The following is a 13,722-nucleotide window of genomic DNA, read 5'->3' as shown; positions in this document are numbered from 1 at the left end:
GAATTTTAAACAAACAATAATTTACCATTTCACACGCGGAAGGGAGAGAGAGACAGATGGACAGAAAGCTACAAAACAGGACTTAAATCATGAAGCCTGCCCATTTAAGTCCTGTCATACCTGTATGGGGCAAATAGTGAAGTTTATGAAATCCTCTGCAATCTATAGTCCCAAACTCATTTTTACTACTCTTTATGTTATGGCAACAGTGAGAGCAAGTGCTTTGAGCCACACTAGAGATCCATGCAAAACACAGAGCGCTTAAACCACCGGTATATGTGGCTACTGACTGATAAAAGTGGAGCCTGGAGGCAGATCATTTCTCTAAGAGGAATTCTTGTAATCTAGTGCCTCCAATCACTTGATGAATTGTTTCAGCCCTTGTTGCATTATTGGTGAAGGAGGACAGGGAGAACACGAACATCACACAGAGCAGGAGAGGCAGACACAGAAGCCTAGGCTAAGCTAGGCTAAGCTAGGCTAAGTTGTGGTAGAAGAGGACAGGGAGGCTAAGCTAGGCTAACTTGTGGTAGAAGAGAACAGGGAGCCTCAGAGAAAAGCAGCTAAACCGTGAGGTTGCTTGTTATTGACAATGTATGCCTGAACACACAGCAGCTATGAAACAGTAGCGATGAGCAGTAGAAAGATTTTAAAAAGTAGCCTGGGACCTGATGGGGAGCAAACTGAAGCGTTAAAGCCACAATCGTGGAGATTTATACAAGTTGTCATGGTTCCAGTCTCAACCCAGTGTACCAAAGAAGTCCTCTGAGAGGTATGAATGAGAATTGGAGCAACAGGGAGGTTTGAAATTCAAGACAGACATACAGCTCTCCAATTATAGAAGTAAGAAGTAATTGTATTTCAAAATGGTCCTGTGGCTTTAAATTTGTCTGAGCTAGGTCAGTACCTCTGTAGTGTCTTTTCTTGTTGGTTTGGAGCGTTTGCCTTCTGCCTGGGAGCTCTTCAGGCCATCTTTCTTGCGCTTCTTTCCAGAGTCCTGAGGCCAGCAGTGAGAGGTAAGGTCTGAGCAAGTGTCAAATAAAACCTCATGGAAAACCTTGTTGGCGATGCTCCCTGGAAGAAGAGAACACATGCAAAGAAAATTACTGACAAGTTGTCATGTAGGAAATACAGTCTACATTAAATGACTGTACTATGCTACGGCATCTAACAACCTGAACTTAGATGCAAGTTAAGCAAGTCAGTGTACCAACTCAATAGTCTTACGTTACTTATTTAAAAAGCCCCAACTTTTTAGTTAAAATCAGAGGGTAATGAACAAATAATTACCAGTTTAACATGTCCCTATGGACACACCTGAGTTTAACATGTCCTATGGACACACCTGGAGTTTAACATGTCCCTAAGGCCCACCTGGGTTTAACATGTCCCTATGGACACACCTGAGTTTAACATGTCCCTATGGACACACCTGAGTTTAACATGTCCCTATGGACACACCTGAGTTTAACATGTCACTATGGACACACCTGAGTTTAACATGTCCCTATGGACACACCTGAGTTTAACATGTCCCTATGGACACACCTGAGTTTAACATGTCCCTATGGACACACCTGAGTTTAACATGTCCCTATGGACACACCTGGGTTTAACATGTCCCTATGGACACACCTGGGTTTAACATGTCCCTATGGACACATCTGAGTTTAACATGTCCCTATGGACACATCTGGGTTTAACATGTCTCTATGGACACATCTGAGTTTAACATGTCTATGGACACATCTGGGTTTAACATGTCTCTATGGACACACCTGAGTTTAGTATGTCTCTATGGACACACCTGAGTTTCGTATGTCCCTATGGACACACCTGAGTTTAACATGTCTCTATGGACACACCTGAGTTTAACATGTCCCTATGGACACACCTGAGTTTAACATGTCCCTATGGACACACCTGAGTTTAACATGTCCCTATGGACACACCTGAGTTTAACATGTCCCTATGGACACACCTGAGTTTAACATGTCCCTATGGACACACCTGAGTTTAACATGTCCCTATGGACACACCTGAGTTTAACATGTCCCTATGGACACACCTGAGTTTAACATGTCCCTGTGGACACACCTGAGTTTAACATGTCCCTAAGGCCACACTGAGTTTAACATGTCCCTGTGGACACACCTGAGTTTAACATGTCCCTGTGGACACACCTGAGTTTAACATGTCCCTATGGACACACCTGAGTTTAACATGTCCCTGTGGACACACCTGAGTTTAACATGTCCCTAAGGCCACACCTGAGTTTAACATGTCCCTATGGACACACCTGAGTTTAACATGTCCCTATGGACACACCTGAGTTTAACATGTCCCTAAGGCCACACCTGAGTTTAACATGTCCCTGTGGACACACCTGAGTTTAACATGTCCCTGTGGACACACCTGAGTTTAACATGTCCCTGTGGACACACCTGAGTTTAACATGTCCCTAAGGCCACACCTGAGTTTAACATGTCCCTATGGACACACCTGAGTTTAACATGTCCCTGTGGACACACCTGAGTTTAACATGTCCCTGTGGACACACCTGAGTTTAACATGTCCCTGTGGACACACCTGAGTTTAACATGTCCCTAAGGCCACACCTGAGTTTAACATGTCCCTATGGACACACCTGAGTTTAACATGTCCCTGTGGACACACCTGAGTTTAACATGTCCCTGTGGACACACCTGAGTTTAACATGTCCCTATGGACACACCTGAGTTTAACATGTCCCTATGGACACACCTGAGTTTAACATGTCCCTGTGGACACACCTGAGTTTAACATGTCCCTGTGGACACACCTGAGTTTAACATGTCCCTGTGGACACACCTGAGTTTAACATGTCCCTAAGGCCACACCTGAGTTTTACATGTCCCTATAGCCAAAGCTGAGTTTACACCTTCAACAGGGGACCATCATTTTAGTCCAGACCAGTTTCATTGGTTTGTTTTTTAAAATGATTCTGTTTAACCACAATTCAAAACCAATGTCTGATTTTACGAGGTAATTTTCAGCATTTTTATGTATCATTACTTTGTTTGCAATTATTTTAGTGAGCACCGGTGGGTTTTTCTTTCACAGAGGGGCACCAACTACTTTGTTCACATGTATATGTGTTCCTATGTAAGTTGCAGACATGTCTAGGTAAAATTTGCTCTGATTTTCTTACCTGGGATTCCCAGCAGCAGTAGGTAGAGGGAGGCAGCATGCAGACCGCTCACTCTCTGCTGAACATTGGCTGCCTTCACTTTCCCCGCCAGGACAAAGAGAGACAGAACAGCCACCAAAGATTTGACTGACACTCCATTCTCTCCCAGAGTTGCCCAGACACTCTGCAATGAAATGACAGGCACAAGGATACCTAAAGACTGATGTTTGAAACAGCAATAAGAGCCCACTTCAACATTTCAGGTTAACCTACCTTTCTAGTAGCCCGTAGATTCACTACACTAATATTTTCTTCACATTTGGGTTGCAACATTTATTAAGAAAAAGCACTCAAAACACTTGATTCTACATTGACATTTAGAGATGTGAACTAAGTCTGTAAAAATAAATCTGAAAAAAATAAAAAATAAAAAATAAAAAACAAAAACCACAATTAAAACACTATGTTAACATGCATATTAAAGCTACAGCTTGATTTTACTGAACTAAAGGATTGGGCAGTAATTCGGTAACCTCTTAAAATATAGCTATGGTATTATAAACACCCCTGTCATGAAAACAAAAGCTTTTTTCAACTTTGTAAAATTCCCATGTATATACTAGGACTGTGCAATATATCAGTTTTATCGATTAATTTGAATTTTTTTGTTTAGGACGATGTAAAAAATAAAAACATAGATCTTTGAAAATTCCTCCACCCCAATTTTTCAGACTTGCACAATAATTCAGCCTAATAACAGCATGTGTCCAGAAATGTGGACTGAGATATGACAGATAGAATAACTTAATCAAGTACAGTATTGTGTTTGTCATATTCAGAATTTATGTGAGACAGCTTTGCATTACTTCATACTGCCTTAATGTTTTGTTAAATTTTGCATTGCTTAATAAACATCCATTCATTTTCTATTACTACTTATCCCGTTTGGGCATGCAGGGGGGCTGGAGCCTATCCCAGCTGTCACTGAGTGAGACACGGGGTACACCCTGGAGTGGTCACCAGTCAATCACAGGGATGACATATAGAGACAGACAACCAGGCCCTCTCACTCTCACAACCAAGGTAGAGTCACCAATTAACCTAATAGGCATGTCTCTGGTAGAAGGAGGAAGCCGTAGCACATGGAGAAAACCCCACACAGGAGAGAACATGCAAACTCTGCACAGAGAGACCCTGACTGGGAGGGGATCCAGGAACCTTCTTACCATGAGGCAACAGGATTCAAATTAGTTTAATAAAAATAAACAACCAGTTTTTAACAATCTAGAGAAAAGACATTAGGCCATATTGTTTTGAAGAGAGGCTCCCAAACTTTTCAGCCCACTTCCCCAGATAACAGTACCAGAGACTGCTAAAGCATCGTCAGCACATTCACACTTCACAAGAGTTGTGTGCACTGCAGACTTACATTTGAGGGACTTTTTAAACAAAACTATGATTTCAGCGTAAATCTCTTTTCATTTAAATATTTTAACATTAATGGGTAGAAAATACCATTTGAAACAGTCTAAAGTGTTTCTGTATTTCCCAACCCCACCCTGGGTGTCCCCCACTGGTTTGGTAGATCAGTTTTACCTGTGAGGCTCCATCTCTTCCTGCAGACTGTTGCTGGTCAGCAGCATGAGCCAGTAAACAGCCGTAAAGGTTTCTGAAGTCCTTTTCTCCAATCACTACAAGTTCCTCTCCGATGGTGTCATCAAGTTGTTTTCTCTCTGTGAACTCCAAGTCCCACACTTCATCCACCCAGGCTGTGGAGAAAAGAACAATCATCCCATTATCTAAGACGAAACAATGCTGTTACTGGTGGTGATCTGGAAATCAGAACACTTAAAACATTTAAAGTTTAAAAAAGAGCTTAAGAAATAGCAGCTAACACTTCAGAGTCTGCACAGCTAAATAATGTTTCTAAACCATCCAGATAGTTCTAACTGCAACTGCTGCTTTTTGTTGTATTTTTTAAATCTTTATTTAAAGTTTGCAGATGTTGCACCGGACTGTTGTGGTGAAGAGGGAGCTGAGCTGGAGGGCAAAGTTGATTTACAAATCTCTTAGGAGGTTGGAAGCCATTAAGAAGGTAAATATGGATGTCCCAAAGTTTGATTAGGGCAGGTCTTACTTTTTAATCCAATCGCAGAACAAACAATCCCAGACTTAGCCCAGACTTCTCCTTTCATACATGAAGTATTTTAGATCACCCGTGTTAGATGGGCTCTGTACATGAAATAATCAGCCATGGTTGGTTAAGATGAAGGGTATCACCTGGGGAGAGTGCAGGAGGAGTACTTTCTAAATCAAACACAGTTAACCACTGCACTTCCACATCCTCTCACAGGTGGGGACAGTTCTGGGTACGGGACATTTAATTAACTCTGTACACGTGAACTTTTATGTCCTTTATGGTCTTGACCCCTGTGTTTTATGGCTTTTATTTGTTTTAATTTCATTTTAATTGTTTTATTGATGTTCTTGCCAGCTGTTATGTCTGTCCTCTGAATGTGTTTACTTCTGCAGTTTTTGTGACTTCTTTGATTTTACTGTGCAGCACTTTGGTCAACTTGACTGTTTTTAAAATGTGCTATATAAATAAAGTGGATTGGATTGGATTGAAATGGGGTCAAATACTGTTTGATTTGGACCCTTCTTGTTTCACATACACCTCCTACGCAATATTTTTCATATTTTCAGGAGTGTAGTGCATGTGTAAAAAGGGCTTATAAAGGGTTCAACTTTTCAGTTTGTTTTTTAGTCAACATTGACAAGAACAGCTTTCAAAGGACAAAATATGCCTAAAACCTTATGTTGAGTTGTAAAACTCAAAATAAACTGCTTGCATGACTAAATATTGACTTTGCTTTACAAAATACAGTTGATATCATACGCTGTGACAAAAACATCATAATAAGGAAAAACGGTGCACACACCTCCATTATTTAGAGCAGTGATACTGAACGAGGGGCTCTGGAGCCACATGTGGCTCTTCTGTGATGATTTGTGGCTCTTTTATGTCTCAATCTGAAATATTATTCCCCCAGAAAAACCTTAAAAATGGAAACTTTTACCTCAGACATTATCCATTGCAAGCCAGATTATTCAGTTTGTTTCCCACAAATATACAGTAGGCTTGGGACGTGCCAGTAGTCGAATGGTTAAGGCGCACACCATGTACGCAGGCGGCCCAGGTTCGAATCCGGCCTGTGGCACCATGTCCCGCATGTGTCTCCCCCACTCTCTTCCCTGTTTCCGAGTCTATCCTCTGTCCTCCTCTATCTAACAAAGGCATGAAAAGGCCCAAAAATAAATCTTAAAAACAAAATATATATATATACACAGTAGGCTTTAATTGTCAACCTTTATTTTTTGTCTGTATATTTCCATTGCCCTTTTTTGAAATTTTTTTTGCCACTTTTAATGATTTTAACCACATTTTTCCTTCTTTTTGCCAATTGTGCTCCCCATTTTTAACTTTTTACCCAGTTTTTACCATTTTATGCCTACTTTGCCCCTTTTCACCCATTTTTGCCACCTTTTCCTATTTTTAAATGCCACTTTAACATATTTTTTGCCACTTTCACCACTTACCATGTGGCTCTTGCTAAAGCATTTTTCAACAATCTAGCTCTGTGGTGAGCAGGGATGAGTAACACTGATTTAGAGTCATGAACATCTCACTGTTTTATCAGAGTAAAATGTTAGTATTCTTACAGAGTACTGTAACATGGTGGCATAGAGTTAGGTGAAGTTAATAGAAAGAAATCCTTAGACTTGACCATACTGATGTAAAGACCAGAGGACATCTAGAGAGGGAAGCAAAGAAACAATCTAAGAAACACTTGGCTCAGTGAAGTGTCAACAGCTAGCTAGCTAGTTTTTCTTAGATGTTTGTTTTAATTTTCAGTGAAACCAAAATCTCTGTCTTCAATATTTCAGATAAACTGATCCTCAGAATATTACACAATCCTGTCCATTTTTTATGACGAATGTTTTCAATCATCAACGCCTGATTTATACAAAAGGAAGGAAAAAAGAAAAGTCTCTTGTTAAATAATAACTGAGGAGATTTCTGTGGGTTTAAATCAACTTTTAACTTTTGAGACAGTCCCACTGGCTCACATGTTTGGGTTGAAACTGTGAAAAGGGAGGTAATAGTTGAAGTAAATGGGGAGGATGTTCACATACAGCAGCATGTCTTCAACAGTTTAAAAACACTTTTAAATGAATTTTTATTTGTTTTAACAAGGACACTTCACCAGCCCCTGTACAGAAGAACTACAACAGGAACTAACTGGTTTACAAGCCTATTTTCATGTTATATGAACCTTTCTTAAGGGCACTCTGTTCTTTTCTACTCCTTTATTTTAATCATTGGTAGCAATATTCTTATAAATCAGCTCAAAGACAGGCTAAGAAGCTCAAAACCCTTTATTGGCGGTTAATTAGACGTTGGTTTGTTTAAGATGTCGTTAATTTGGAGCACAGATCGGCTCAGCTAAAACGTTAACTAATAAAAAGCGTTGAGCTTTTCTGTCGTTTTCTCTGGACTCCAACGAAAAGCACAAAACCCGGGAAACAGCTCAGTTACGTTACGAGCTGACCTCACCAGACAAACGAGCAGACGAAGTACCCGTATTAAAACAACGGCTGCCAGTCAACTAATAATACAATCTGCTATGTATAAAATGCCCGGTTTACCTCGTGGAATTTCATTTAACCTCAGAAACTGCAGCGCTGAGAGCAAATCCATTTTGCGTGGTTGTATTTTGAATCAGCCCGCCCGGAAAAACAGATCGCTCCTGTGCGCAGCCGCAAAAACAACTCTTCTTCAGTGTTTAACTGCCGGTGGCAAACCACCATAAGGGCGCAATACTGCCACCAAGTGGATGACTCGGCTATCACAACTGCTCAGGAACGGATAGTCATGGCTTAGCTGTTGATTTGCAACCATTTACACCATAAAGACCTTAAATGAGAAATAATTGTTTTCTGATTCTTAGCACGTTTTGGAAACAGGCTGGGTTGTCCAGCCCTGGTGTAAAAAAAAAGCTGCACAACTTTATTACTTGACCCAACATGTAAAGATTTCTGGCCAACTAATAATGTTACTCAGTCAAATTATTTCTTGACCTGAAGAACTGGATTACTTTATTTCCTTCCTCTTAAGCAGTGGTTCTCAACTGGTGGGTCGGGACCCAAAGATGGGTTGCGGAGCAGTTTTCTAGGTGTCTAAAAATAAACGTGGCAAAACATCTGAATTCCTTATTGGACACAGTCACAGATGAAAATATTGGCACCCCTGGAATTTTTCCAGGAAATACATCATTTCTCCCAGAAACTGTTGCAATCAATAAATGTTTTTGGTATACACATGTGTATTTCCTTTATGTTCATTGGATCAACACAAAAAATCAAAAGAAAAAAGACAAAATTGACATAATTTTACACAAAACTCAAAAAATGGGCTGGACAAAATTGTTGGCACCCTCAGCTTAATATTTGGTTGCACAACCTCAGAAAAAAATAACTGAAACCAATCACTTCCTATAACCATCAACAAGCTTCTTACTCCTCTCAGCTGGAATTTTGGACCACTCTTCTTCTCCAAACTGCTCCAGGTCTCTCAGATTTGAAGGGTGCTTCTTCAACAGCAGTTCTGAGATCTCTCCATAGGTGTTCAATGGGATTTAGATCTGGACTCATTGCTGGCCACTTCAGAACTCTCCAGCTTTGTCTCCAACCATTTCTTGGTGCTTTCTGAGGTATGTTTGGGGTCATTGTCCTGCTGGAACACCCATGACCTCTGACCCAGACCCAGCTATCTGACACTAGGCCCTACATTGCGGCCCAAAATTTTTTGATCGTCTCCAGATTTCATGATTCCTTGCACACAGTCAAGGCACCCAGTGCCAGAGGCAGCAAAACAACCCCAAAACATCCTTGAAGCTCCTCCATGTTTGACTGTAGGTACTGTGTTCTTTTCTTTGTAGGCCTCATTCTGTTTTCTGTGAACAGTAGAATGACGTGCTTTTCCAAAAAGCTCTACCTTAGTCTCATCTGTCCACTAAATGTTCTCCCAGAAGGATTGAGGCTTACTCAGGTACATTTTTACTAACTCCAGTCTGGCTATATTTAAGTCTCTTTGTCAGCAGTGGGGTTCTCCTGGGTCTCCTGCCATAGCGCTTCATCTCATTCAGATGACCACGTATGGTCCCAGCTGACACTTTTGCACCCTGAGTCTGCAGGACAGCCTGAATCTGTGTGGAAGTTGACTGAGGATGTTTATCCACCATTCCAACTATCCTGCGTTGCATTCTTTTGTCAGTTTTTCTCTTTTGTCCACGTCCAGGGAGATTAGCCACAGCTCCATGGTTATAAACTTCTTGATTATATTACACACAGTGGACGAAGGAATCTCAAGATCTCCGGAGATGGTCTTTGACTTTGAGATTGTTCATATTTTTCCACAGTTTTACTTCTTAAGTCCTCAGACAATTCTGGGCTCTTCTTTCTCTTCTCCATGCTTGGTGTGACACACACAGACACACAACACAAAAGTTGAATCAACTTTTACACATCCTAACTGGCTTCAGGTGTGATTTCTAGATTGCAGCACCTGTTACTGCCACAGGTGAGTTTAGCTTACCTGTGTTCTCCTGAGGTTCCACCATCCCCCTGCGGCACTGCAGCGAGTTTCTAATTAGCGCCTGCTTCAAGAGGCTGGCTCTCCCACTCCACAGTGTCAGAGTTTTGCAGACGACTCACCAGTGGTAACTCCTGCGCTCGACTCCCTTGATACTAAGTATCCTCTTGTGAATATTTCCAGTGCTTTTTGTGGACTTTAACTTACCTGTGTCTTTTTGCCTTCCAGTGCCTCACCCCTCACTCACCTGCCGCCCTGCTTAGCACTCTCTCCCACGATGAACTCACAGCACTCTGGACCTCGGACTCCCCCCCCTCCCCTCTGCTCCTTCAATAAATTGTTTAAAACTGTCATCCGTTTCTGCATTCTGGGTCAAACTACCACCTTACATCACAACAGGAAGTGATTGTTTTCAGTTATTTTTACCCAAAGGTGTGCAACCAAATATTAAGCTGAGGGTGCCAACAATTTTGTCCGGTCCATTTTTTTGAGTTCGGTGTAAAATTATGGCAATTTTGTCTTTTTTCTTCAGATTTTTTGTGTTGTTCCAATGCACATGAAGGAAATACACATGTGTATACCAAAAACTGTTGATTGCAACAGTTTCTGGGAGAAATGATGTATTTTCTGGAAAAATTCCAGGGGTGCCAATCCATGACTATATGGGCACATAAAAACATGTACATGTATGACTAACATATTGTGATTTTAGAATTTTTGCAAACAAATTGTTTTTTTTTCCAGAACAAAAAGTAAGTACAAAGATCTGACTTGACACGTGAACCTTAGTCACTGAATATAGTTCAAACCAAAAGACGTGTTGTGCTGAGTTAGAGAAGCAATAATTATAACAGCACAGAGTGTTTCTGTGGTGACAAGGAAGATTTTAATGTCATGTGGGAACATTTTTGCTTACCAGTAGGAAGAGAGGAAGGACTTGAGCTGAACCTCCCCCTACACCAGCTGCTTCACTTCCTTTTCCATCACTTGTAACAATAGAAACACACAAAAGTATGTCAGCCGAGAATCAGAAGCGTATCCTCTTTGCAACAAATAAGTGTTCCTAAAAACTTCTTCCATGCCACTAATGAGTTTTGTTATTTTGTATAGATGTGGCAGGGAGGTCATGAAGACTCAGGTAAAGACAACTGTAGAGCCATTAGAGCCTTTAAACCAATTCATGATTCACTCAGTGAGAGGGTAGCATCTTATTTGGAATCACTTATAGTACACATACATTGGCATATTACAGAGAAGGGGGTATCTGCAGGCAGTAGTTTCAGGACCGCAGATTCAGGACCGTAGATCTAGGGCTCTGGAGACAGGCTGAGATGGCGCTGCAGGAAAACACGCTTTGATGCAGCTGTCCATCATGTAGTGCAAAACTTGGATTTTCATCACTCCATGCGTTAATAAAGACTAAATGAACGCTTCCTGATTAAAGGTGACTTTTGAATGCTTTCTAACTGACTATATCGTCTCATTTATTAGAGGAAAAAGTTTAGCTAACTCAGTTATGTTTTCTTAGCTTAAAGCTATCTTTATGCTAAAAAGCCCACCATGAAAGATGACCACAGTAACGTTACTGAAGAGATGGAATTATGGTCGGCCGTAGAAAGACTCAGACGTGTACACGATCATTCAAAACCAGTCACCGACAGCAATACAGCAGATTTCCAGTTTCTAAGAGACTCACCTTCTGACAGTCCAGTTAAAGAAATCACCCGAGAAGATGCACCAGACAGCATAACTAATGCCACCCTCCTCGCGGCGATCAACGAAATTGTTGAAAATCAACCCTCTTCTCTTCAGAAACTTCAGAGCATCAAAAGATGCGTCAACAAAAATACAGACGCCACTCTGTCAACAACGCTGGGGGACGGCTGAGAAACCTTTCAAAGCAGATGGATCCTCCCGTTTCCGTGTTTCTCACCGGTGAATCCATCTCTCAAAGCTCCCGTCTGAATCGTTTGGGCCTGGTTAGAAAGTGACAGGACCAATCAGTGATGAGGGGCAGTACTTTTGGGCGCTGCGGAGACGTGATGTGAGCAAACAGCAACAAGAGGCCGGTGCAATGATGGAGGAAGTGATTAACATGGATGCTGTGAAAGCTTTTTTTAGAACTTGACGACATTTCTTCAACAAAGAAGAGCAGTGAGTTGTTTTCTTTTCACAAAACAAAGGTCATGTACTGAATGTCTACAGTCGCCATGGTTCACGTTATGCAGTTCTCTATGGAGTTTACTCCTCGGAAGCGGCCAAGTCACGTGTTTTGATGCTCTGATTGGCCCGTAAAGATGTGACAGAACATCCATCCAATCACCCTCCGAGTTTTTGTGCTGATGAAATCAGGCACATGGAAAGGGGCGAGTCCACCCACAGACAAAGCCCAGTAGCAAGCTTAGGCCATTCATGGACTCTAACAGAGTTCTTAGAGGTTGTCTAGCAAAAGCTCAACTCACAACAGACGAAACACATCCCATGCTCATTCCCAGTTAACGCCACATAACTCAGCTCATAATCAGACACTTTCGTGCACAAGTACACCACCAGGGCAGACACTTTACGGAAAGTGCCATCAGAGCTGCAGGCATCTGAATAGTGGGTGGGAAGAGAGTCATCAGTAGTGTTATCTTCAACTGTGTCACTAACTGTAGATTGAGAGGCAAGCATTAACAACAGATTATGTCAGATCTCCCAGATGACAGAATGCGTGCAGATCTCTCCTCAGAGAGGAGAGATCACAGAGTCATGGACACTGCAGCTTTCATAAATGCATTGTGTCGCTTGACTGCAATCAGAAGTGCTGCCAAACTGCTCTGACTGCGGCACTAACTTTGTGGACGCTTCAGGGAACTCCAGATTGACAAAAGAGGCTGTAACACTGACAAAACCACCCCTGCCTTGGAGACAGTGGCTGTGAATGTGTTTTTGACCCCCCACATGCCTCCAACATGACCCTATCTTTGGAACGCATGATTGGCATTAGTTGGCTGCAACATGGAAATGCAAAACTCAAACATGAGGTGTTAGTTTCATTCATGGCGGTAGTTACAGCAATAGTCAACGCAAGGCTGCTTACAATGGTTTCCCCTGGCAAAGCCAAACCTGGTGTTCAGCGTGGACGATTCAGGAATGGTTACAATGAAGTCCAAGACCACTTTCAAGACTTCAGAGCATCCTGAGGTCCTCACTCCCACCATGCTTCTCACACAAAAGGCTGGCATGCCTCCAGTAACAGGACCAGTTCACCCACCATGCCCTGTTTAGAGCAAAGTGGAGAGGTGAACAGCATCTGGCCAACGTCTTCTGGGGATGATGGAAGAGAGAGTACCTCAGTGGATTTCAAGGTCAGTGGAGGGTGCCAAAACCGAATCTTCAGATTGGAGATGTTGTTCTGCTTCAGGATGGGCAAGAGAAGAGGAATGACTGGCCTCTCAGGTTGGTAACAAAGACTTTCCCCAGCCAAGATGTAAGACTAAAGGCCGGCTCAGACTAGAAGAATTTAGCCAGATTTTAGCCCGACTGCTACGTGGCAGCTCATCTTCAAAACTCGGGCCTGATTTAGAGCATCAGGAACCACTAACGGTCTTGTAGTGTGACATAATTAAGGACATAATTAAGGACATGTCCACGACCACGATTCAACAAGACTAGCATATCAGAATTTTTCTTACATTGTCGTCTAGTTTAACACCTGATGTCAATGACGTGGATCCTGACATCTAACAACAGGAGTGTTTGCTCCTTATCTTTGCAACATCATTTGCTAGATTTATCACTTTTATCTCCTTTTATTTCCTTAAACTATGTGAATTTTATTTTATGTACGTCATCACATGCATACCTTAAGTTCTATCTGAAGGAGAGATATTGTCCTCCTTTTGATACTTCCATT

At 41.8% G+C, this 13,722-nt stretch overlaps 1 protein-coding gene across 2 annotated transcripts in view; it reads right to left on the bottom strand.

Annotated features, from left to right (window-relative positions):
• Positions 1-7,989, bottom strand: part of ncapd3 (non-SMC condensin II complex, subunit D3) — a 42,919-nt gene extending 34,930 nt beyond the window's left edge. Inside the window, exons 1-4 of one of the 2 annotated variants that reach the window (XM_041790287.1) lie at positions 7,880-7,989; positions 4,766-4,938; positions 3,191-3,353; positions 908-1,074 (exon numbers count right to left, since the gene is read on the bottom strand). In XM_041790287.1, the coding sequence (XP_041646221.1) occupies positions 908-1,074; positions 3,191-3,353; positions 4,766-4,938; positions 7,880-7,931 (555 nt within the window). In that variant the 5' untranslated portion in view covers positions 7,932-7,989. The remainder of the gene's footprint in view (positions 1-907; positions 1,075-3,190; positions 3,354-4,765; positions 4,939-7,879) is intronic. The other variant, XM_041790288.1, reaches the window with a different exon arrangement.
• Between the last annotated feature and the right edge of the window lie 5,733 nt (positions 7,990-13,722).

This window comes from Cheilinus undulatus, linkage group 6 (assembly GCF_018320785.1).
Source record: "Cheilinus undulatus linkage group 6, ASM1832078v1, whole genome shotgun sequence".
Classification (NCBI taxonomy): Eukaryota; Metazoa; Chordata; class Actinopteri; order Labriformes; family Labridae; genus Cheilinus; species Cheilinus undulatus.
The sequence above is the reverse complement of the archived record's forward strand: the minus strand, read 5'-3'. Positions and strand labels throughout refer to the sequence as shown.